Below are 25,724 nucleotides of genomic sequence, written 5' to 3' on the forward strand. Positions count from 1 at the left end.
TTAACTCATTAACTGATCTGTTAGATAGTACTTGTGAACTATACACTTAAAATTATGTTCATTGCTAATCATCAGCAGGAGACATCCCTTTAACATACAGTCAGGGAAAAAGCATCCATGGGTACTGCTTGTCTGTGTATGCCAGAAATGCTTTATTCTGGATTTTATTAATTGAAACCAAAACGCTGAGGTTCTTAGAGGTAGAGCTTTGACTAAAAATAGGTATTGCTAGGGCAAAAGTCTGGATTGTAGAGCGTTAGAATACACACCTTCTCCTAAGTGACTTTTTAATTTTTTGTAGAAAAAGTTAAAATTCGAATGTATTTGTGTTTAAGGAGATCAGGTCATGCCCTCACGACAGGCATCTGTTTCTTGCATCTTGCTGCAAATCTTGTGACGTTTGAGGGTTTTCCGTTGCTTTTAAAACACAGCTGTTCTTCCTGGAATTTCAGAAATGTGTGGAGCTGTGTGTTCTTCTGACAGATCAGGTGTGTATGTGCCTGCTTGGATCTCAATTGCCTGAGAAAGGTCCTGAGCTGGGACAAGCTATCAAAAATCTTGGGAACGGGCTCTGACCTTTTTCGGTGTGTCCAGAACTTGCAGGTGAGCTGCAGGAAGGGAAGTGGCTGCCTTGTTTCTCTGTGGTTTCTCTTCTGAGAGCTGTGGCTCCTCTGAAGCTCACAGGGGCTGCTGTGTCCTATGGTGCTTCCAGCTCTGGTGGTTGTGCAGCTGCAGCTTTTGTAGTTGGCTTATGGTCAAAGATGTTTGGTTTTGGGAGATGGAGATCTCTACATGAGAGTTCTGCATTCCTGAAATGTATTGTGCATTATCCATCGAGCCGTTTTCACTCGGAGTTTGGCAATGGTAAAGATAGCAAAGTCTCATACTTCAGCATTGCTTGTGTGAGCCAGCACGTCCTGCGCAGTGCAGGCGGTGCAGCTGGCAGCAAGGCAGCAGCGAGAGCTGCGTTCCCTGCCTCCCCCAGCTCCTGCTTATGGCTGGATGTAGCTGTCACAGCCTGTGCCTTCTCAGGGATGCTTCCCTCCTTTGCAGCCAGCACTCCTGGGGAGCTGCGGCAGCGGTTGTAGGAAGAATGAGGTTTGGGAAAGCTGTGCTCCCAGGTACGTTGGGGATGTGCAGCTGATCAGCAAGCCGTTCTGTATCCCTGGAGGAGTTGTGGTGGTCTGAGCAGCTGGGGAGCTGGCAGCAACAGCAGATAGCGGTTATCTGAGTAGGTGAATTTTTCTTTGTTTCATTTTGCTTTGCTTCTTTAAAACCTGAAGGTGGGTTTCAGTTAGGCTGCTGCTTTCAGTCACAGTGTTGTTCCAAGTAATTGAATTTGGACTAGTATCTAAATATTGTTGTCAGCTTCATGCTGTTTTCTCTCGTTAAGGGTAGAGGCGTTTCACTTATGACCTCAAGCTGGGTTTGTACTTTGCTCCCATGGGAACTAAAAATAATAATTATTTTGAGAATAGGTTCTTAATCACTTCCTTCTTTTGATGCTCTACTTTTTGTTTAGTATTTTGGAAGAATGTAATAGAGAACATTTTAAACTATTTGTGTTTAAATTCCAGTTTTAATTGGCTCCTTGAAGGTGTAATGATCTCTTGTATATTCTTCGCAGTTCCTTTCAGGGATTTTTATTTTTTTATTATTCTAAAGGAAAGCATTTGTTCTTGTTTTGCCAAATGAACATTACCAGTTTTGTTGCTTTGGCAGACTGTCCAGACACATGCAGCAACTGAGATGAACATTAAGTTGACAGACTTCTTAGTCAAAGGTGTGTGGGCATTTTGTCAGTGTTAGTGATGTGTCAGCGTGTTAATGACTTCTTTCTGAACTGTAAATGTGCACATGAGAAATGGAGAAGCCATGTCTTAGCCTAGATTTGAAAGAAATGCTAAGCCAAGAGACTTGAAGTTTTGGGACGGAGCTGATTGTGCTTGGAGTGCTGGGGAGGTGGTGAGACAGCTTGCGGAGATGGGGGGATTATTCAACAGGAAGAGCAACAGCAGACTTGCAGAGAGCTTGAAAACAGAATGAGAAGGGGCTCTGAATGAATGGATGGATCTGCTGTCTGCCCCAAACTCACAGATCACAGAAAATGAGAGGGGGGAACCTGGGAGAGGAGCAGCACATGTACTTTAATTTGTGTTTTGAATAACTACATTTGGAGTATTTCCTACTTCCTCTGATCTGTCAATAGCATGGATTAATGATTCATGAAGGTGTTGTAAGGGCTGGGAAGTTGGTGTTTGTCATGTTTGTGTTGTTTCTTCCTTTTTCTTCTCCTCCAACCCTAAGGCTATTCATACATCAGCTATTTCTCTTTCCAATCTTCCCCTTCCTTGGAGAAACGTTACTATTTCTAGGCTGATGGTGAATCAGTGTGCCAGCTTGCTCAGCTGTGTTTATCAGCACTATAGAGGTGGTGGGTGGTGGTTTCTCTTGGGCAGAAACTGGTATTTCATTCATTCTTTCCAGTATTACCATTCCAGAAAATCAAATGGAACTGCAGGAATGAACTTGTGTTGACTTCATCCAGCTCCCTGGCAAAATCCAAGCCAGATAAAACTATAATACAGCCAAACCTGCAAAATTTTAGTTTCAAGTACTCTTATTGTCAGTTAATGGAAGTCATAGGCTGAAATTTGGGAAGACTGAACACTAGCAAGAGGAAAAATGTGTAGGGGTGAAATGAGTTGCAATCCTGAAATGCTTGCAAAACCTGTTGTGACAGTTGTTAGCAGGGAGATAAGAATGTGAAGTCTTGAAAACTGCTCTCTGGTGTGTAGATCAGTAAGCATTGGACAGCATAAGGCAAAAGTTGTCATTAGCCAATCATGGTTGCTTATGCGTCTTCCTGTTGGCAGTTTTTGGGGGACATTTCGTCTTGATAGCAGCAGCAAGAGATAAACTGAAATCAGAATGATTTTGCTTTCTGTTTTGTTTTAGTGGGAAGCTAGTTTCTCCAAAATGGAAAAATTTTAAAGGCTTGAAACTTCAGTGGAGAGATAAAATCCGTCTCAATAACGCCATCTGGAGGGCATGGTACATGCAGTGTAAGTATTAAATTGGGCTGTGTCAGTTGCTATAAAATATTTTCAGAGCGACACATGCAAGAAGCAAGAGAGATTGGAAATTACTGCTTAATGAAAAGCTCAGAAATCTGCGATGTGTGGATAGCTGTTGTGGCTCTATCTTTGGATCAGTGCTCTCAGGGATATCCATGAAATCTCTTCATTTCCTCTTGGCTGTTGGGAGGAGCCCCGGCAATATTTTTTTTTTCCCCCACATGTTTCTGTTGTGGTAACAGGGCTCCCTGTAGAGCCCACATTTCTTGAGCGCTTGGATTTTCATTCCTGTTTCAGACCTCGAGAAGCGCAAGAATCCAGTGTGCCATTTTGTGACTCCCCTGGATGGCTCTGTTGATGTAGATGAACATCGTCGGCCAGAGGTATGTACCAGCTGAGAAAAGGACTAATGAGCTCTAGAGATTATACTATGTTTTCTACTCCACTAGATAGGAAAGCAGCTTAGTAGTTCTGTGCTCCATTGTCTTTATTTTTTTAAAAGGAACCATTAACATGAAGAAAGTGTGTTGTTGAACCCATGTTTCATAGTTTTTTTTCCTGTTGAGGTGATCAGGGAACATCCAAAAGTCTCTATTGTGTCTGTGTTCTAGTTTGGTGAAGTGCAGTTTGAATGGTTAACTGCTCTCTTCTGACTATTCAGTGATAGCTGTTTTTGGAACTGAATTTATGTGACCCTATGAGAGTTTTCTGTATCTTCAGTTGATGAAGTGTAATTTCAAGACGAGAGAACTTATTTTAATCTGTCAAGGTAACTTCACAAAAAGAGTGAATGTGTGTTTGTGTACCTCCATTGTCATGCTTCTGCACAAAATGGAAACAAACAGTTGGCTCCTTGTAGAAGATCAGTGGGGCCATTGATGTGGCAGTAGATGTAGCTCTCTGTACTGTAAAACTGTCGTATAATTTACAAATGCTATACCCTTCTCTTGTTTCATCTTCCTCACAATAAACTACTGCTGTCAGATATGCTCTGGGACAACTGGGCTGCTGATACATGAGCTCAAACAAAATTAAGGGGATTTCTTTATGTTTTTTCTTCCTGAATACTTGCTTGGAAACTTATTAAACATTCAACCATTATGTGATTCTGTGTAATTCATGGTATGTGTTTGTATCTGTGTTCTCAGGCCATTGCAACAGAAGGAAAGTACTGGAAACGGAGGATTGAAATTGTCATCAGGGAATACCACAAGTGGAGAACATACTTCAAGAAAAGGGTCTGTTCGTTTCACAGTTAATGTAGCATAGTTAAGTAGTATGTTGTTGCTTTTTGAGTTTTGATGTCCCTTTTGCTAGCATGCAGTAATACTTAAAGCAGAGATTACGTGAGTACTTTAAGGTACTCTAAGGTGTACTCTACTCAATAATCCCACTAAATAAAAAATGATTGTGCAGTGACTAATTGTGCATGAGTGGACATTGCAAATTTTGCAGTCGGGTCTTCTACTGGTATATGTGGGATGTATTCTGACTTTAAGATCTGTTTTGTTCTCCATTTGCAGTTACAGAAACACAAAGATGAAGATCTGTCAAGTTTGGTCAGGGTAAGTGATACCGGAGAAAAGTGGCTGCACTTATGCTTGTAGAAGCTGCAATAAGTAACATGCAGTAGCTTGCACAGATTAAAATCTAAAGACAAGCATCCTGCTGAAGTCTTAATTAAGGTCAGACAGCTTAATGCTTCTACACCATGAAGAGCAATGTAAGATTTCTAGTTTAAATTGGATAGAGGAGAGGTTGAATTTAAAGTGCTGTGACAGAACAAATGAGAAGCAGTTTTGGATGTGCAGAGAGATCAATCTCCTGGAGAACTGGCATGCTATTTCATCTTGTTACTGAGTCATAACTGGCACTACTTCCTTGCTTGTGTAACTGGATGTGAGAGGATGTGTGCAGTACATTGTTGATCTTCCTGCTGTCACAACACTGGCAAATAACATGCCAGGATCCTAAAAATGGCAAGATATTTAGAAGAGCAACAGTACTATAAATTAGCATGAAAACAAAATTTTTTATAAAGCCATCAAATCTGTTCTAGGCATATAAAATGATCAGAAGTATTATTCTGATTTTTTTTCTTTTCTTTTTGGAGTTGAACATAAATCTGGATCTGTCCCAGCTTCACAAAACTCTCAGGTGTTTTGGCAGTGAGCTCCAATGTACCACCATGGTATTTTGGCGTTGTTAGTGCTGCATGCTGACTCAGCCACAAGAAGCTGACTATGCAGCAAAAAAAAATAAAATAGTTGGCCTTAGTCTGTAATGAAGGAAGATTAAGCAAAATCACATTATGTTGTATTTTTCACAGGGTAAAAATACCCACAAGTTTATACAGGTACTTTACATGAAGTTAGATTAAGTAAATTTCAGATTTAATTATGCTTCAAGATAGGAATTATTTGCTTTGAGTTTTTGCTATGTGTGTTATTTTAAATCTTTATGCAAGGTATAGCTGCAAATACATACATACACTCAGTGAAATTAGAAAATATTGCTGCAGTTATTTGGTCTTATGTATTACTAGTCTGCACCTGTTTTTGGGGCAAAAATTTCTCCCATGCTGTTAGCACATGGGCTAACTTCTGTAGAAGCATTTTGTTGTTCAAATCTGTGAGCTGAAGTATTGTTTGAAGTACCACTGATCTGTTTCAGCCCGTTTGAAAAGTGACAGTCATTCTTATATTTCTGCAGCTGAATGCTTTAGCATTGTCTAGGCAGCCTGACTTTTCTTTTTCTTTGGCAGGATGATGATGTGGTTCTCTGGCAAAAAAGAAGATATGGTAGAGAAACTCCTGTCCCTATGGAGGAGGGCAGCCTCTTGGATGCGGATATGCTTATGTCTGAGTTCACCGACACCCTGTTCTCCACACTGTCTTCACATCAGTTGGTTTCCTGGCCAAATCCCAGAGAGATAGGTATTTGTTGGCTGTTAGCTGTGTTGATTGTGCAGTGGGAACCTCTAGGAGAAATCTTGTTTGTTGCTTTTCTAGTCTTGCTTAAGAAATTGTATCTTACTTTGACAGATTAAAATAAGTCAGAGAATGTAGCTATTTAATAGTTTGTAGGTTATTGAATCCCAGTTAATCATCCAAATATCATTTCTTAGTGTTTTTTTTTCACTTTTCCTAGTGTTGCCCTCTAACGTTGTTCTGAATAAATCCCTAAAGAGCAGTATTTAATTTCTGTGGTGATTAAGGCGTTGTTATTTAAAGCAGTTGTGTGTACTTTTAAGGGAATACTTTTTTTTTCTAGCTTCCAAATCCTTTCATGTGTCCTTTAGAAAAAGTGAGAGTCACATCCCCTGTACAAACAATCCCAAGAGCAGTGCGTTTCTGTTGACCACTTGCTGACTGAAGGCTCTGAATCACTGATAAGACAGCAGATGTCCATGGTGCGTTGTCCTTGCTGTGTAGGTGTTTGAGCTGAGCAACTTCAGACCCACTGTAGTTTACATGAAGTGTACTTTAAGCAAAATGGATAATGGCTTATTTTAAGATATTATTGTTCAAGTTGTGATCCCCAGTGAGTGTGTGTGTTGTGCAGCAGGGCCAGGGCAGGAGGTTTGGGAGCAACAAGCCTGTGAGGTATCCATGCTAGCCAATCCTCAGCTGTTAGTGAGAACCTTGAGAGTTTCACTTCTCCTTTTTACTAATTGAAAGTTTAATTCCCTGATTGTCCATTATTAGAACTGTGAAGTAATTTTGAAAGAAGGCAGATGCTCCATTTGTTTTGCAGTATTTTTTTTTCTGTAAAATTCCTGACCAAGTCTGGCTGTGGAGCATGTCTCGGTGTTCTAGCAAGTGCCGTATTCCTACTGTGTGTTACTGCTCAAGGGATACAAAGCTGATCTCTGTCTTTCTTGAATTTTCCAGCGCACTTAGGAAATGCTGACATGATTCAACCAGGGCTTATACCTCTCCAGCCAAATTTTGATTTCATGGACACTTTTGAGCCTTTTCAGGGTAAGAATTTGACATATAGTCAATTAATTTCTTAAAAATTGCAGTGATTTAAGAACTAGTGTTTAATTAGTTTAAGAACTAGTGTTAAACAGAAGATAAATGTTGCAGATATCTACTCTCTTCAGAAAGAAGGGATTTAAGTGAAAGGTAAACAAAACATGGAAGTCAAAAGTGACATCTGTTTGCTGGGCCTCTGTTCAGCTTGCATCAGATCACTGAGTTTCGTGGGACTGCACTGAGAATCAGCTCTTGAGTATCTACATACAGGTGAACTATGAACAGTATGTTAATTTTTTTTGCCTCATCCTCAGCTTGAATGAGAACTGAGGTCTGCCCTGAAGAGATGAGCTTTTCTAGAAGACAACAATGGATTGCTCAGTTGGCTGGATAAAGTAAAAATCTCATGGTTTCATTCCTTGCTAAATAATATTGCTATTCCTGGAAATTCTAATATTTCATGGTGTGGTGCTGGACCATAAATATTAGAGGAAAAAAAGTAATAGATGACTTCTTATATTTCAGATTTATTCACACCTAGTCGTTCCAGTGCTTATTTCCCTTCTGTGTCTGCTGTCAGTTCAACTACAACAGACAGCAGCAGTCATTCTTCTCAGGTAAGCATTCTCAGCATTTAAAACAGCCTCATTGCAGACATCTATGACTTACACATGAGCAAAAAGATTTTTAGCTTGAAGGGGTCACATCTGAACCCATACCTTTTTCTTCTTTTCTGTCAGTCTCCTGTCCTGCCGTCGGGTTCACTGCCCAACACGCTTCCATCTGGGAACATCAGCGATGGACTGATTGCTTCCTCAGTAACTTCTCCTGTCATTCCTGATGTTGGCACTGACCAGTGTTCCAGCATTAGAAGTGGGGGATCTTTCATCCAGCCAGCAGACTTTGCTCCTGACTCGTCTCTGAGTGGCCCACAGACTTTTTTGCCAGTGTTTCAGACACCTTTGCCACTGCTTCAACCTGCAACACAACAGCACCAGTCCCCGTTGCCAGCAGTGCCTCTGAATACTAGCTTAAACTCTCCACCATCTGCTTTTGCAGCACCGGAAACCCAAAAGTTTGGCCTCTGTGAATCTACAGTTATCACCCACACAGCTTCTGCAACGCTGACACACAATGCCCCTGCCACCACCTTCAGCCAGAGCCAGAACCTTGTCCTGGCAACACAGCAGCCAGGAGCAGGAGTGCCTTGTAACCTGGCTTTCCAGACTACTGTCCTGCAGGGACAGCCCCGGCCTCAGCTGCAGTCCCAACTGACATTTGCACTCCCCAAAGCTGTTCCCCTGGCTAGTGCTGGGACAAGGCCCAAACAGTCACAAAAAATAGCGTCTGCTCCGAAGCCTGAAACAGTGTCCTTAGTATTAAAGAATGCCTTCATCACCCCAGGTGAGAAAAAACAGTGGGTGACATTCTTTTTTGAGTGGAACTAGCAGGAGGGGAACAAATTCTTGTTTTTCTTGGTTTACATAATGATTGAAAATACAGCTTCCTGAGGGTGTGCAAGAGATCATCCAGACTACTGGCATGTGGCTATACTACAGTGGGGGGCTCTGGACTGGGAGAATTGGAAGCAGTTTGGTTGTGTGTGCAGAGCTGACTTGTCAAAAAGGTCATGCATGGGGAGGTTTTCAGCCCTGGGATTGTGTCTCCTTTGTAAAATTTCTGCTGGGTTACGTAGGTGCATCAGCACGTGGGTTGACCAGAGCTCTGCATAACTCTTACGCTACTGAAACCTTGTTTTTGATACTTAATACTGTTCTTAGCTCTCCTTCAAAACATTTGGCCACACAGTAGTGTGGCAGGGGACTGTGTGAGATGGGGAATGGCAGGTCTGTCATTGGCTCAGCTGGTTGCCCTGGACAAGTCACCGTGCCTGTTTTTGCGCCATCATGCCCTACAACACTACAGTGCTGACATATGTACCTTAGTAACGCTTTGAACATATTCTGATGCTCATCTCAGCCTGCCTGAAACTCTTTGAGACAGAGTTCAGCTAGAGAGCAGTTGTTGAAGTGGACTGCAGTGTTGGTTCAGATGGAAGATGGATATGTGCCCACAAATCATTCCATAAATCATCAATGCTTAGCAGGACTGGGGTGAGGAGAACCAATTCACCTTGGGTGTGATTTGGAGACAGTAGAATTTCACAAGGGCAAGAATAACGTGTGAGCAGAGAAGGTTTTGTCTGTGGTTCTTCTTGTGGGAAAGTTCAAGAGAAGAGCAGGACAGGCAGTAGACTTTGTCTTGGAATTACTGCACTCTGTTTTCAAACTTGCGCTGGCTGGGATCCAGGTGACCTCAGCTGCCTGGAACGTGCAACAACAATCCAAGAAAAACCCTCCTATGAGGAGTATCCTTAAATAGGCTTTACGAAGTTGAAGGTATGTCAGCCAGGGCTTGTCACTGAGCAGGTGTTCCTGGCAACATTTCTATCTGTAGTGCTTATTAAGCACAAGCCTATGTATTTACAGCAGCCAAGATGTTACTTACATAGTAAAGCATCGTGAACAACTCTAGCAGTCAGAAAGCCTTTGTTCCTAGTATATGCAGTGCATTTGGTTCCTCACCCCTTGTATGCTTTCCCAATACTACTTCACTTTCTTCTGGACCACCACAACTAACAGTTTGGTTTCTCTTGTAGTTTTAAAGCCATTGGTGTTTTTTATTCCTAGCAGCAACGTGTGTTCAGAGATCACAGTGCTCCTAAACTGCTGGGACACCAAGCTCAGAGCTCAAAGTCAAAACTTTTTGTAAAGACTGAAGCTTTATTTTTGACAGCGATGTAGACATCAGTACTTATAACTGAGGTGTCAATGTGTTCAGGACAAACAAATAATCTCATGACTGTAAAATGAACTGCATTATAATATCTAGAAAGGGATGTGTTTTGCTTACTGTCTTGTGAAATAATGACTCAAATAAGATTATCTCATCAGGCAAACAGTTTTGCATGGGAAAGAATTGTTGTCTCCACTTCAATGTAAATATTCTGAGCAAGTGAGCTGAAACAAATACACAGGCTAGAGGGATATTCAGTAAGTTTGGCTTTAGTTTTCTCAAAAAGCATGCAGAAGCATTGTTTTTGCGTGATTCTTCCCTTAGTGATAATATAGGATAGTTAGTTGTGTTCTCTGTAAAGTCTGTGCAAAACCAATGTCGGCATTAACATACATCTACACTGGTTAAACTGAGACCCTAACTGCTAGAAAGGAAAAAAAAAAAAACCAGACAAAAAACAACCTACCTTATCTAGGGCGAGGATTCTAATTCCTGTCATAGGTGCAAGCTTCCTATAGAGACGATGATCTTTGAGATTTTTTTTAAACTTTCATTGTGGAGACAGCTGCTGCTGTTTACAATTAGCTCTAGCTTTATAACCATGTAGAATTCTTGGTCCTTTAACAGTTTCTCTGGAAATTTGATGATTTGCAGTCACATTTGGTTGTCTCATATAAAGCAGTAAAACCAGGTAGTGAAAGATGTTAGCAGAGCGAAGTGGTGAGGAAGAGAATTTAATATACGGACAAGGAAGAATGGACTTATGGAACTGAGATTATCAGAAAACTGATGGCACTTTATAAGGCAGTGAAATAGTACAGTATAAGTGCCTGTTCCCCCTGTTCGGTGCCCAATATTTTCATAATTTCATACATAATAATCACCTTCCTTTTTTTTTTTTTTTTTTTTGTCTCGTTAACTATTCTAATTTAATTGTGTTCTTCAGCTGCCTTTCAGGGACAGTCCAGAGCTGTGATTGTAACTCCCACACCTTTAAAAAGAGAGGGGATTTTGACGCCTGCCATGTCTCAGTCTAATGTTGCAATTGCACCAGCTGGAATTGCCAGAGTAAGGAGAATTTTAAAAATGTTTGGTTTTCTTAAGGTCAGTTTTTGTAAGCTGTTAGAGCCATAGTGAGCTCAAGGGGGCAACTAATCCACCAATTTTCAACTGTTACCAGCATGTGTGCAGTCTGCATTATGTTTGCTTATTTTTATTTGAAGCATTTTGTGGACCTGAAAGTACCATCTAGTTTTCACAGCCTCTGTCTCACCATATGATTACAAAATTGAAACTCATACACTGTACTCCTAGTGGGGATGGTTTCTGCTTTTCATTGATCATGCAGAAGGTAGAAAGAACCTGGGGTACTTGCCTTTCTGTTTTCAAGTTGGAAAGTATGCCTAAAGTTTGAGTGGGTTTTCCAGTATGTTGTATACAGAAAGATGGAACTAGATTTTAGTATGTTGTGCTGTTGCTGTGTTGCAATACTGCATTAAGTTCTGAAGGGATGCTGGTTTCCTGCCAGAAGTCTGGCTTCAGTGCCTGACAGTTCCCTAAAGTATCAGTTTCGTGTCATCAGACTGTTAGTGGTGTATTAATTTGTTACTTTTAGCCAAAGACAAGATAATATATGCTTCTTCTTTCCTTCTCATTTTCTCCTTCTTTCTCTCCCTTTTTCTTTTTTTTTTTTCTTTTTTTTCCCCTCCATGCTGCTCCCAGCCTCCTGGGGTGACAGAGTTCCGCAGTAACATTCTGGTTGGTCCAGCACAGCAAGCGTCAAGTAGCCAACAGAGCCAGTCCACGGTCTCACACCTCTTCTCTACTAATGTAGTCCAGGATGTGCTGGTGAAAGGAGAGCAAATCTCTTCCCACAGTAGCAGTTCACAAGTTCCCTCACCTACACCTAGTAAGTTAGAAATTTGTAAGCATCCTCTCTCCCCTGCATGTGCTGGTATTTCCATTGATTAGGTAAGGTGTAATTGGGCCTTGAAGATTTCAGGATACTTCTTGAAGGAAAAGCTTTTTGGGCCCTCCTACCCTCCTGTTTCAGTTGCATCCAACTGTTGACAATTTTTTCTTAAACTAGTGTGCAGTGTTCCCACAAACTGTGACTTTGTGCTTTCTGTAAATGATTCCTTTCTGAAATTATGTTCCATTGTATTCACAAAGGACTAATTAAACTCATTTGAAGGGCATTGGTATAGAAAGTGCTGAATAGGTTTATTGTTCAGTATAATTTTGATTGGATACTCTCAGACACGATCGTTAATGGTAGGTAGGCATAAGGACTCCTCTTGCGTGCATGTTGACAGAGCAGCATCTGGGCCAGATTTAGATAGGTATGCTGGTTTTGGTGGTAGATTGCTTAAGTATTACTCTTGTGTCCCTGGCCATTATGGCTTCAAATGGGGGAGTCTAGCATCATAGTGGAATTAGATCCTGTGTGCTTTTGATTGTGTGTGTATTTATGTGGATATAAAAGGAGTATAATGTATTGCTATTCAGGATGTCATTAGCCTTGTGCCCTGGAATACTAAGCTTTTCCAGAAATCTTGGCATTTTCTACCATGTGTAGCATCTGGTTGCTATATCAATGAACATAACTTAAATGTCTGCTGCATTTTAGTTGTGTTCCAAATAGAATCTTCACAGCAGTTGTATTTGCTACAGAATATTGTTTGTTAATGACTTGTCTTTCTTCTTTTATGAAGGCCGAGACTGTCAGAATTCTGGCCAGGCTTCTCCCTGCACCTCAGAGCAGAGCCCCAGTCCACAGTCTCCTCAGAACAGCTGCTCAGGAAAACTTGCCACTGATTCTCCATTGGCTGCACTTAAGGTGTGTGTTCTTTCCTTTCAGGTGCTTTTCTTTGCTTTTGTTAGTCGCTATTTTCCCCTGGTATCTGACTGTGGACTGAAGCTTTGCTTCAGGAAAGTGGAATACTTGTGCTTGAGGGCTTAGCTTGCGTTCCATCTGTGCTGCTCTGTTCAATTTAGGATGTTGAACTTTAATCTACTCCATTCCTCAGAGATGCCTCATCAGAGAGGCCAGACTTAACTGTACCTCTGCAGGTCCTTACGGACATGAGAGCAGGTTCCTGCTCTGGCTCGCAGGAGCCTTATGCTGCAACTCATTTTATTTGGTCAGAGGTGTCACGTTTAGTTTTATAAACTGGCTTTTTGCCGTTGTCTGTTGGAGCTCTTCAGCTTTAGCCATTGCTGAAGGATGAGTTCTTGACCTGTTGAGTGATTAACATGTCTTCAGTGATGCTTTTGCAGCTCTACAGAGAAGCATCTACGAAAACTCTAGAGTTAGAGCTGTGAAATACTTCAGGAGTAAAATTCCTTTTTTTTTTTTTTTTTCTTTTCTGAGGAACAGGTTGTTAGGACAGGCCAGTAGTGGGGAAGTGACCACTAGATGGAGCAGTTCTCTTAAAAGAAAACGCTGCGGTGTGACGGGCGTTAGGGCTCTTCATGGCTATTTGAAGACACTTGAGTGAGCAGGAATTGCTTTGCATTCGTTTTGACAGTAATTGTTCTGCAAGATAAGAGAGGATGTGTTGTTTCCTTGTCTCTAGATGTACTCTCCTTGCTCCTCAGCATTCTTAGTTAAGCTAAACAGTTTTGTATTGCTTAGTAACATTTTTTTTCCAGGTTGGCAAAAACTTGGAGGGCATTGGAAATCTATGCTGTATTTTCTTGCACTTTCTGTGGTTTTGGGCAGTGACTTAACTACTTCACTATACTGCTCTCCTTACTTGTGAATTGGGATGATGATGGGCTGAACTTGGAAAGCCTCGTTCTGCAGAAAACACATTCTCAAGGAGAAAACTCCTTATTTTTTGCCTAAGGGTTTTGCTGGAAGCAACTTCACCATTACTAATGCTACAAAGGAAAATGTTAATTCCTGACAGTCTTTATCCTCAGGGTATGCCAGAATTGTGGATTTTTCTTATTTTTTTAATCAGAAAACCTACTGATGTTAATTGACATTCTGTGCATGTATTAGGTAAAAAATATATATAAAAATTGTTCTAAACTTAAAGACTTAAACAAAATGCTAATTATGTGCCTAAAATATAGAATTTGACATCAAAGAAAAAAAAACATTTAAGAGTCTTAAAAAGAAATTCTTATTTTGAAGGAAATTCTACAAGGTTTAGAATTGAATTTAATACTCCGCATGTTTCTTTTTAATCACTTAAACCACTTGCAAGTTTACAATCCTATGGCTTGGACTGGAAAGACAATGAATGCTGCAGTTCAACAAAAATGACACTGTGGACTTGAATAGCAGAAGTAATTGTAGCAGTAGAACAGTAAAAGAAAACAGCACAATTTTATTTACACAGAATCAAAGAATGAAGCGTATTTCATCAGAACAGAAACGAAGGTTTAATATCAGGATTGGCTGCAGTACCCTGAACAGCTTGGTTTCAGCCAACTCCAAGTCGGTAAGTAAATTTGCAGCTTTAATGGTTTAATAGGGAGTTTAAGAAAGCCATTCTGAAAAAGAATTCTCTCTACTGTTGACTGACTATGCCAGTTAGTCAGTGAAGATGGTTAAAATGAGATCCTTGGAAAGGGAAGGATGATAAATTCATGGCTTACGGTTGATGTGAGAGAGCCCTTTAGATGTTGCATGTGTTGATGCAGATTCAAATGTTGATCGAGTCCTCTCTGATGAGAGACTGTGGCTTTAAAGCCAACAGGGAAAGAATAAAACTGATTTTTACAATTCTTGTTGCTCGAACAAGAAGATTTTGTCACATTTGCAGCATAGAATAATAACTACATTTATTGTCAGGTCACCTTTACTTCTGATGTACTGCTTTTTTTTACCCATTCTGGAGGGATTCTGGTCCCCAGAACTGGACTCAAAAAAGTGTGTCCAGTCAGTACTGTGAGCTTGTTCTGCCTGAACGATGAGCCAGCAAGAAGCCAGGTATAGATGCTGTTGAGCCTGGCAAAATATACCTTGATGTTTGACCTGAGCTAATAAACACACCTTTGAGCAGTTTGTTAGCATAGGCTTCGTGCTGTGTTAACTACAGCTTAGAGCATGGTAGAGCAATGCTGTACAACTGCAATTACCATTCACAGGTGTCCAAAAATGTCCACTGAAATTTCTAAAACTTATTACATGTGCTGGTCTGTTACTTCCTGAGTGCAGTTAGAAGTCTGACCATTTTAGGCTACGTTGAAAACCCCTATTGGACTCCTGACATCTGATATCACCCATCTGCCTTCAAGAATTTGCCTTTATACCCCAGCCTTTCATATGTTCTCAGTTTTTCCCTGTCACTTGTTTTTTGTGCGTAGATTTACAAAGGAAAAAAATCCTTTCTCATTGTCAAGCGTAAGAACTTACTCAGATGCTGGTTAATCTTAATTCACTAAACTGGAACTAAAGTCAACACAGGTTTCTCTGCAATGCAACTTTCTAAACATCCTTAAATACCACTGCCTCATGAAACGTGGAGAATATGAAAACTTGTTGTCATCACATGGATGTGTTTACATTGTTTTATTTTCTATGTTTAGGCTATAAATTATCAGAATCTCACTGCTTATTTTTATAGCCTATTTGAAAGGTAGTGATTTTCTTGATAATTTGACTTTAGTGAAATGTTTATTTCTGAAGTACAGGTTTTTAATTGTTTCCTCAGAACTGAAAGTGTATTTTAAAAAGATCTGTGACATTATTTGTCTCCTTTGGTGATAGCTAACCCGTTTTACCTTCTGTTTGAACAACTTCAGGCTTTCCAGACTAAGTTGTCAGAAATGAACAATGCTTCTAACAGCACAAAAAGTTTTTCAGCAGGTGCAGCACATCCTTCAGTACTGCCAGCATTTCTAGAAGATCAATGATGAAATAAATGGTTTGAATATATTGCTTTCAACAGAATAGAAAAGATGTGATTTGGGGAAGAAAACAACCTCTGCAGCCATTTTCTCTGTATTAGTGTGCAGATGGGAGTCGAATAAATGAGGAGTTCAGTATTAAGTGTTCCTGCGTACCTATGTGTGCTTTGGCAGGATGAAGGAAATTAAAAGGTGCTGAAGTGCTTTTCTGGGTGTTACCACAGGTTAGAAGCAAATTCTTCATCCATCTAGCTTTGTTCCAGAAAGTGAGCTCTATGTTTGTGTTTGGTCTAGATCAGCCATGCAATCACTCTCCAGAAAACAGTAGAATATATCGCTAAACTACAGCAGGAAAGAACACAGATGCAAGAGGAAACCAGGCGCCTTCGGGAAGAAATCGAGGAGCTAAACGCTGCCATCATGTGAGATTTTGGGAGATTTCTGTCATGGAGCAGAGCAGCTTGAATGTTGCTTTGGCTAACAGCAGGGGATGTTTGCCTCAGATGTCGTGCCAAACAACAGATGGGTATTGAACAGAAGTGCTACCAACTTCCAAACAAAAAGCAAAGTTGTTCTGGGATGGGCATTGGTAGCAAATCTTGTGGATTTTCAGCAAGCTCTGAGCGTGAATGCACAACAGTGACAGCATCAGAAAAGATGCGTTAGATCAGTTAGAAGTGTTCTGAGAAGTCAGTGATGATTCTTTAAAAAACTTGGGCTCACTGGGGGATGAAACGCTCCTATTCTTCATGATGGCTTTGCTGCAGTTTTCTTTCCTCATGCACTCAGTTTATACTGGAAGTGACGTGGTTGGTTATGTAGGACCTGGAATCATGAGCATGCCACTGACTGAATGTAATTGATAAATCAGTTCACCCTCCTGGTGTCCCTGCTTCCTCTGTGGGTTTACGATAGTTAAGTGCTATTGAAAAGCATGTTGAGAACCCCAGTGAGTTTTCTTCCACATACAGAAGTGTTAGGCTTAGGCATTACATTAGACTTATCAGCAAATAAAAATCTTTCTTAAAAAAGAAAAAGAAAAAAAAGTATGATAATTTGTTTGGTTTTATTTTAAATTGATCTGTTTCTTAAGAATCTTTGTAGCATTTTATTCTGTAACACTGTCCAGGAGTTAGTCTGTAAATTTTAACTTGACTCCTAATGTGCCTTTTTCTGAATGGATCCCAAAACTACTTTGTTCTGTTATACTCTGCTTTCAGTTATGTTGCTTGTAAAAAGGAGTTTGTAGCAGCTTGAAAAATTGCTTTGCTGCATGAATATAAACACGATTGGAAAACTCTGTATCTCTGGCTGTAACAAATAAACTCAGGGTAGGGAATCATGCAGAGGGAAACCACCTCAGTTTGAGATACTAGGGTTGCACACATTTCTATTGCTGTAAGTTAGTCTGTAAAAGAAGTTTGTCATTCCTGGTGGAGATTCTGACCTCAGAGCTTCTTCTTCTCAGTTCTTGCCAACAGCGACTCCCTGCTACTGGTGTCCCAGTAACACGGCAGAGGTTTGACCACATAAGGTGTATGTTTGAAGAGTACGTGAGAAATAATACGCTCCAGAACTGGAAGTTCTGGATTGTATCCTTTCATATTGACCTGCAGAACTTGAGGTTTGGTACTAACATGTTTTGAAGCAATAACTTGGATTCTGATGCTGTGATTTCAGCCAAGTTGTTTAAAGTAATGCATGTCTAGAGCTTTCATTCACATCTGTGTATGGAAATACTTTATATGTTGTTGTGAGGCAAATTTGTTCGTTTTAAAGTATTTGGAAGAAATGTGGTACAAAGGCATTAGGTGGTTATACTCCAAGAAATGAGCAATTACATGTTTCTCTAACTGTAGCTTTTTCTCACTTTTTGCAGAGAATTATTGAGAACTGCAAAAATTGCTTAAATAAAGAAAAAAATTATTATAGACAGTTACTGAAACTGTTGGGGCAGTTTTGAAAACTTGCAACTTTTCCCTTTTTTTCCCCCTAGATTTCTTTGTCTTTCATTATGACAGTGAATCAACTTAGTTTCTCTTTACTTCTCCAGTCCAGCAGCTCATTTACAGATGAATGATAATGCAAGAGGTGGATTTCCACAAGCAGGGAACAGAACCAGGTTAGCTAATCCAAATGTACTAGTTTGGATCAAATATGATTAGCTTGAGTCAGTTCAGGGATGTTAGTAATTAGCAGAGTGGAAGTGTAGTTATTAATGAGCAGAAGCATTAACCTTCCTTCTTCTCATTAAGCCTTTGTATGTTTGTATTTATATGTATTCTGTGTTTTTGTACTTGGATGGTTATCCTTCCTGGCATCTTAGATGATCAGAGTGTATAAGACCTGCTTTGTGCATGCATGAAGAATAGCACTTAATACTTTCAGTATGTGAAAATGCTTTATTTTTTGATGTTTGGTTTATGTTAGTCCTAGAAAGCCAAATTCTCCCTTTTAGCATCCTTTTAGGTAACAATTCTTAGCAAGATCTCACTGCAGTCACTTGGTGCAGTAATAGCACTAGCTCTGAAACAGTTTCAGGTGAGTTACAAAAGTTCACTTTATTGAAAAATCAGCAGAATTTTAATGTAACAACAAAAACTGTAGTTGAGCTTGTAGTATCAAGTACTATTGTAGCTGGTAAAATGGAAGGTTGACAGGCTAAGTAGTCTTTCCCAGCTTTTCCTTTCCTTGTAGCTGTGAGGGGACAGTTGTCCAACAACTGGATAGAAACCTCAGCCACTGCTGACATATTTCTGAATGTCGTGCACTAAAAAGTTAGAAGATTGAGAGGTGAGTGGTGGTAATTTTTTTTTTTTAAATCTCCTTGTGAAATGACTAAGAGAGAGAAGGGCAGTTTCTTTACAAATATGAGAATACTACGGTTTCTGTTGCATATGAGAGGGAAATGAGTTATCTGTTCTTGAGCTACTGGAGATAACTCAAGGGTGAAGTACTTATGAATAGTAGAATATCAGCAGAAGAGTACACAGTCACTCTGTACGAGTCCATAACCACATGTAAATCCCCTAGAGTATTCCAGGCAGTTGCTGGACTTACCTTGATTGTTAGCCACGGTGACGAAGATAGGAGTGTATGACAAAGTGGAGATCAGTTTGGCCACAGTCTCACACGTTGCTGACTGTATTCTGAAAATCCCTTCTGGGATAACAGGGTAAAGCCACAGATTCTGAGCCTTCAGATGAGTTTTTAAGAAGCCAGTTGTATGATAATCGTTTCTAAACTATAGGTGTATTTACTTGATGAGTTACCATGTCAGTGTTATAGTGAACTGTTTTGAGTTCACTATAGTGGTGATCATTCTAGGAAACCTCACATGAAAGCCTGAGAAACACAGCCAACAAAGGCTTTTTGTGATGCTTTGTACATGTTAATACAATACAAGGTGAGAGTTCTGTCTGCTCTTTTACTGCCAGGAATGTTATTGGTGGCTTGTAGCCCATCCTTGCAAGCAGTAACTACAGAAAGCTAAAGGAAGAACCTGATAATTCTTAGCATGCAGCTGGTTTGCAGGAGATAAGGTCGATCTCAGATACAGGAATTTTGCAAAAATGAATTAATATTGGTAGAACTAGCAACTGAAGTTCAAATTTTTCCCTGCAGTTTGAGCTGTGTTATTTTTTCCCTTAGAATGTTTTGTACTCCTTTGTTGTCTCCCTTAACGTTTCATGATTTGCAGTTCAGCATTATTATTAAGCCATTGTTTGAGTCCTTCAATGGAATGGTTTCGACAACAAGCTTTAAAGATCTGAATCAAACTGCAATAGCCTGGTTGGATCAGCACTGTTCCCTCCCTGTTCTGAGGCCAAGTAAGTGAATTTCTATCAAGCAATAATTCAAGATCATAGTAAATGAGTCCATATAATAAAAGTAATACCTTTTCCCAAGAGTCAGCGTATGACAGAAGCATATGATGCTCAATATGACTTTCAGTCTCTTTTTACTGTTCCAGCGAACAGTGAAAAGAACTTTTGACTATAAGGTATTTAATTGCCTGCTTAAGGCTGAACAGAAAAAATAATTATTGCTGAATACAGATTCCGGAATTTAAACAGTCTCAATCTGCATTTAGAGTTCAAATATTCAACTTCAGTTGGAGTAAAGTTTGACAGTGTGATTTGTCTCATGAAGGAAAAGACTTCTGAAGTTTGTGTTTCCCACTAAAATGACCACTGGTTTGGGCCTCATTTCTTTACCCTTTACCTCTTTAAAAATCAGGAATTGTTTACATTCTCAGTCAGAAATGCCAAAAAGTATCCTTTTCAGTAGAAAGAAATAAGTAGATCTTTATTTCTTGTTCTCTGGGCACAGTTCTTACACATCTTACTTATTGTTACTGTATGTGCAAGTATGCATGTTCTTAGAAGTATTTTTATAATTCTGTCATCATAACAGCCTTACAGTATTTGCATGCTGTCCTGCATGGAACTGTTTACAGTAAGTCTGGCTTTTTCATACTTCTCTGGCTTTTTTTTTTTTTTTTTTTAAATAGTGGTGTTGAGCAGCCTTCGGCAGCTAAGTGTAAGCACCTCAGTTCTGTCAGATCCATCACGCCTGCCAGAGCAAGCCACTGAGGCGGTCAGCAGGACGAACGAAACAGCTGGTGAAACCTAACAACCAAAGACAAAAAAAAAAAGGAGTTATTTGTACAAAGGGTGGAGAACGTGCCAGTGTAGCAGCCTGGTGAGTCTCCTTTCAGTTGGTGCACTTTAGAAAGAATTCTCTCCATCATCAAGATGTTGTTTGAATCATCTGGCTCTGCCTTCGGGATTTGTTGAAGTGTGATGCAACGTTGTTTGTAACGTCTTGATTCCTCTTCAGTGCTGTGCTCTACTCCATTAAGTGAGAACACCAAGCTCAGGTAAATATAGCAGGATTCAATCCTGCAGGCAGCAATATATCTCCATCAATGCAGCGTGCATCTGTATGCAACGAACATCTTTCTGGAAAACAGCTTCAAGTGCTAAGTTCTCTTAAGTGTAAATCTTGTACATCAAAGAATGTTCCCTTAGAGGGGGGAAAAATGCTTTCAGTTTTGGTAAACAAAATACGCTTTTTATTTTGTTTTCTGGTGTTCAGTTCCATTTGTTTTACTTGAATAGTAAAAATTAAAATTGAACTGGATCATTTTAAAAACCAAAGGAGAAGAATAATCTGTCAGTGATGTCAACTTGTGGAAAATACTAGAATTAAAATCTCAGGCTGTGTTTTGTGTATTTTGATTTTAATGAGCGTACCATTACATATGATCAGCTTCAAAACATGCTTTATTCTCTAGCAAATAAAGTAGTTCATTTTTATTATTTTTCCTGATATAGCCATTGCAATAAAGTAATGTGCAGTAAGTGCAAGAAAGCAGTTCTGGCTTGCAGATTCTGCAGTCAGGATAGACACATGAATTTCATATTCGTTTAATCTGTACTGTGGAGTTCATCTGCCTTCCTCATAAAATGTGCACGTGTAAAACACATCCATAGATAAATGTCATAGTGCTTCAAAGGCAAAACTTCAGTTCTGAGAATTAAGAAGTTGGCTTTTATGTTATCTCAGAAACTGTAGCAAACCATGCTAGCTTGTAGTCAGTTCTTAGTTTCTTTTGTCTTTTTCACCTCTCTTTTTGCCTTCTATTTGAAAAACCTGAAGGACTTAGCCAAGCGTGGTCTGTTTGGGACAGTTATGTTCAATATAAATTTTAAAACTTAAGATATGTTTAAAATTGGAAATACTGTATCATGTTTTTCTGTTGCAGACTCTGCAAGTACTGTCCTTTGCTGTAGATAAGCTGAGTCTTGTTACAGTTGAGATACTGTTCATCCTTAGACAACACTGGAATATTCATTCTGGCCAATTGTTCATATTTGGCTTGGAACGATCCTGTGACCCCGTATTTCCACTTCTTACTTGATTCTGATATTTTGGAGCTATGCAAAGTTTCCCTGGTACCTCCTCCAAGTAGTTTTCTGACAGTTTGAAAAACAGGCTGTCTGAAGGTGTTGGGCAGGCTATCGCAGTGCACACATGAAGAGCAGCTACAAAATTTGGATATTACACATTCAGAAATTGAGTCAGTAATACTGTATTGAGCCCAATCCTTCCCACTTAGTGAGACGAACCTTAAAAAACAGCAGTAGGTTTTGGGGATCAGTACTAGGCATAGAGAGTACTGGGTTTTTTCCTTCTTGTCCTGAGATATTACAGCTATTGGTTTTCATTGCAGAGTTTTCTTACATGTGAGCAGGGCTGTAACAAGAATACATCAAAAGTTAGCCCCAGGGTCTGTTCCTGGAGCAGAGGTACTGTGAGTTGTGGAGTGGGGGAGCTGGAAGGGACTTCCAGGGGTGGTGATTTAATAAAACAGTGTATAAAGACTGTTGTAGCAATTAGTGAATAGTTTTTCTAGGGAGGGCCCATATCCAGATCTTTCATACATTTTATTTTATCAAATAAGTAATACTATTTTGGATGCATCTGGATAAAATATATTGGAACTAGATGAACTTTAACGCAAGCCATTCAATGATTTATGAGTTACTGTAGAATAATTTTTTAATCAATACTTTGGTTCTCCTATTTTTATCACTGTTTGCGAACTTGATTCCAGTGAAGTCACTTAACACTGTGATTTGCTGGGGAGTGTCCCTCAAGTTCTTTACAGGGCTGTCTCACTGAGATGCCTAGATATCTACATGCATATTTGCATATTAAAAATATGTATCCAGTTTTCTAAAAACACTTTGTTAGACAAATAGTCCAGGAATAGATCTACTTGTGTTTTTGCTGTACTTTTCAGATGAGCATGTTCTGAGTGACTCCCTTGCATTATTCTCCTGCTTGTCAGGCAGTGACTGTGCCTGATTTTTACCGTGTTTTTAACCACATCTGCAGTTGTGGTTGCAGTTGTATCAATGATGTCTCAACAAGCAAAGTGTGCAGTGCAGCCATGCCTCAAAGCCCAGGCAAGTATGGTGACTTCTAAGCTTAGATCTTACTGGTTAGAAACGCACTGAATGAATTGAAAGTCAAAAGGGACCTTAAAGGAGTGGGAAGGGTGGGAAGTATGAGTGAACTGCTGCAACTTTTACCCATTAGTGGTTTTCACGTGGATGGAAAAAACCATCACATTCATTGTGCTGTGAGTTGGTTACAATTGGAGGGGAAAGTGCTTATTTTAATAATTTCTGGTGGAGAAAAAAAGCTCATGTCACTTTGAAAAGACCACAAATCTTAACTAAGTGTAAAGGGAGAAAATCAAGTCAGAGATTGCTTACTTAGGCAAGAGTGTAGGAGGGAGGGAAGGAATAGTGAAAAGATAGTTTCCACGTAGTGCAATTACCAGAAATGATGTGGTAACTCTTTGAAGCAGTGATTCAGTGTATTTTCATCACCCAGTTGTTGCAAATCAGAATTTTTTTCTCTTACCCATTAGCTTTGTGAGGGCTGTGATTTCATTTCACATGGAAACACAGAGGATAAAGCTACCGTGTATCTCATCTCTGCATATTAGAAGTTCTGAGGATTGATATGAAAAGGAATTGACTACGTATGTATTAATTCTTGCCTGGATTCCTGCTTTGTTATGTATTTAAGCTGCTTAGTCTTTCTGCCTTTCCTGATTGAGGACACTAAATAATGTATTTCAGCTTAAACAAACAAACAAAAAAAAAACAGCACAAAAAGCCAGAACAGCTCAGTACCACTTTCTTCTCTGACTTAAGCAGTCTAACTTCCTGTGGATCACCAAAGTACATTAAACAAGCAAAACACACTGTGCCTATAGTCTATACAGAGTTGCATATGATGCATATCTGTCTTCAGGTGGTTGGTTCTGGACTTACAAAGAATTCCTCTATGAGCAAATATGACTCATTCAGTCAAATCCAACATATTTTGCTCAATGAGGGTGTGGCTAGATAAAATATTTCTTGCCTGTGATACATGCAAGGTCAAATTGAGGTTGTCTGGTGGTGCCTTCTGACTTTGAATTATTTTAATAGGTACACTTTAGAGGGTCCCCTCCCTACACACAAGTTCTAGAGAACTTGTTATCTGATAAACTTAGAAGGAAGTATATAAATCTGTTAACAGGAGGAGTAAGCAGGAAAAGTCCAGGAGCAAACTATAAGGAAGAAATTAGTAGTAAAGATGGAGACAAGTCCTTGCTTCATCTGGACAGACTAATCTCTGCACAGAAACTGGATTCTCAATACCAGTTGATCCAATTGCTGTGTTTTTCCATGCTTTTCTAGACCACCAGGGAAGCCTTTCTTCAAGGCAAGCTTACTAGAATGCTACCACCTGTGCCTTAATATCTTGGGGTCCTGTATTCATTTGGTGTAAGTCTTACATTCTTACCCCTGATTTGATGCTATAATTTGGTGAAATGGCAGAACAAGGATTTCCTTGGTTTTAAGAGAGTGTGTTGTCTGCATGGCATTTTGGAGGTTGTGTGCTGAAACTGAGGTCATGAAAAATTGTGCATGGGTGTGTGTATGTATGTATATATATATATATATATATATGGAAAATTGCCTCATTTTTGCTGACTTCTGTATCCTTCTGTACACAGGGACACACCCACCAAAAAGTTTGACAAAAAAATAGTAAAGATAAAGGTACTTAAATCTCTAAATCTGGAATTGCTTGAGCAGTCAAAGGGCAGTCAAATTGTCTTTGAAAATAGCATCCCTTTACTTTGCATCCTCGGGTTTTTTATGTTCTTTCTTTGCATGTGTATGCTTGTCTTCTCATGATGGAGGTGAGAGGAATGGTTGCATTTTGTTTGCTTTTGAAGTCTTATGACTTCTGAAGATCAGTTAAGAGCAGGAGAGGGAATTTCACTGCAAAAACATTCAGTAACATGCTTTATTATTCCAAATTATTTGGAAGCTGTTCCATGTCCAATGGATAATTTTTGCTTGATGTTCCCAGCTGGAGGATACTGTTAAAATAAAGTTGATAGTCAACTATTTTGACCTTTTTCTTTCTTTTCTTTTTACCTTGTTCCTTTGCACCTTTATTGCAAGGGAAAACACCCAAAATTTGAGTGTTTAGGTGCTTTATGGCCTACCAATCTCAGAGGAGTGTGGACAGCTTTTGATGACTTGGAGGTTTTTTGATTAGGTAAGATAACAGGAGTTTTCCTATTCCTTTTCCAAGTTATATACCTCCATTTCAGAGATAATGTACTTTTGAAGGCTTTCTTATATAGGACCTCAATACTGTTTCCACAACAGCTAAGGCCTCAGCTTTCCTTTGGTTTCATTCTTGGATGGATTTCACGCTTATTTTTGGTGTTAGAGCAGAAGTGGTAGCACCAAATTGTAGATTGATCAATTGCAAGGAAATTCACCCAGGTATATAATAGACTTTCTAGCCATTGCCTGATTTGCTTTTATATCTGAACATTTCCAACATGAATAGAATTTTGAATCAAAGATATCAGTTAGGAATAATCCTCTTAATTAACAACATAATGAACAAATTGTTTATTTTCTTCTAATCTTGTATTTAAATGTATTTAAGTGAATGGAGTTCATTCTTGTTTAAAAAAAAAAAAAAGCTTGGAGATTTGAGGACTTCAGGTTGTACTTTTGCTTTGCCTAGGTTTCCTGTTCTGTTGCATGACACAACATCTGTTGTGCTGTTGATATGTAGCACTTTTCAGTAGTCTGTTATATTGTGCAATGCATTTTTTATATTTACGACAAAAACAATAAAGGTTATTTTTTGGAAGAAATTAGTTGTAATGTCTTTTTTTTTTTTTTTTTAATCTGAACTTGGCTTGGAAGTGGGGGAATGGTAAGTGGAAGTCTTCTTGGACCAGGACCTTATCATCCCTTTTATAACTCTGAATGGTGACAAAGGCTCATTTCAACATTAGCTGTGCTGAAGTCACCCCTTTGGGATCCCTGTATTTGTCTTTCCCTTTGCAAGACTTGTATCTGCTGGTGGTCTTTTGAAGCTTGAAGTCTTTTTAAGACTTGTG

General features: G+C 39.5%; 1 protein-coding gene across 5 annotated transcripts in view; it reads left to right on the forward strand.

Moving 5' to 3' along the window:
- MLXIP (MLX interacting protein) overlaps window positions 1–25,475 on the forward strand; it is a 46,254-nt gene extending 20,779 nt beyond the window's left edge. Inside the window, exons 2-18 of one of the 5 annotated variants that reach the window (XR_014887017.1) lie at window positions 2,959–3,065; window positions 3,375–3,460; window positions 4,226–4,315; window positions 4,601–4,642; window positions 5,842–6,013; window positions 6,971–7,060; window positions 7,583–7,674; window positions 7,798–8,461; window positions 10,800–10,921; window positions 11,576–11,762; window positions 12,568–12,692; window positions 14,206–14,307; window positions 16,013–16,140; window positions 17,187–17,310; window positions 19,419–19,548; window positions 20,232–22,695; window positions 23,166–25,475. Coding sequence is in view for 3 of the 5 variants with exons in the window: in XM_085238524.1 (XP_085094650.1) it covers window positions 2,959–3,065; window positions 3,375–3,460; window positions 4,226–4,315; window positions 4,601–4,642; window positions 5,842–6,013; window positions 6,971–7,060; window positions 7,583–7,674; window positions 7,798–8,461; window positions 10,800–10,921; window positions 11,576–11,762; window positions 12,568–12,692; window positions 14,206–14,307; window positions 16,013–16,140; window positions 17,187–17,310; window positions 19,419–19,548; window positions 20,232–20,353 (2,383 nt within the window). In the remaining 2 variants the exon portion in view is untranslated. Of the gene's footprint in view, window positions 1–1,207; window positions 1,232–2,958; window positions 3,066–3,374; window positions 3,461–4,225; window positions 4,316–4,600; window positions 4,643–5,841; window positions 6,014–6,970; window positions 7,061–7,582; window positions 7,675–7,797; window positions 8,462–10,799; window positions 10,922–11,575; window positions 11,763–12,567; window positions 12,693–14,205; window positions 14,308–16,012; window positions 16,141–17,186; window positions 17,311–19,418; window positions 19,549–20,231 lie in introns of those variants that run through there. The other 4 variants (XM_085238526.1, XM_085238524.1, XR_014887018.1 and 1 more) reach the window with 4 other exon arrangements.
- The last annotated feature ends 249 nt before the right edge of the window (window positions 25,476–25,724 follow it).

Source organism: Meleagris gallopavo, chromosome 17 (genome assembly GCF_905368555.1).
Source record: "Meleagris gallopavo chromosome 17, MGAL_WU_HG_1.1, whole genome shotgun sequence".
Classification (NCBI taxonomy): domain Eukaryota; kingdom Metazoa; phylum Chordata; class Aves; order Galliformes; family Phasianidae; genus Meleagris; species Meleagris gallopavo.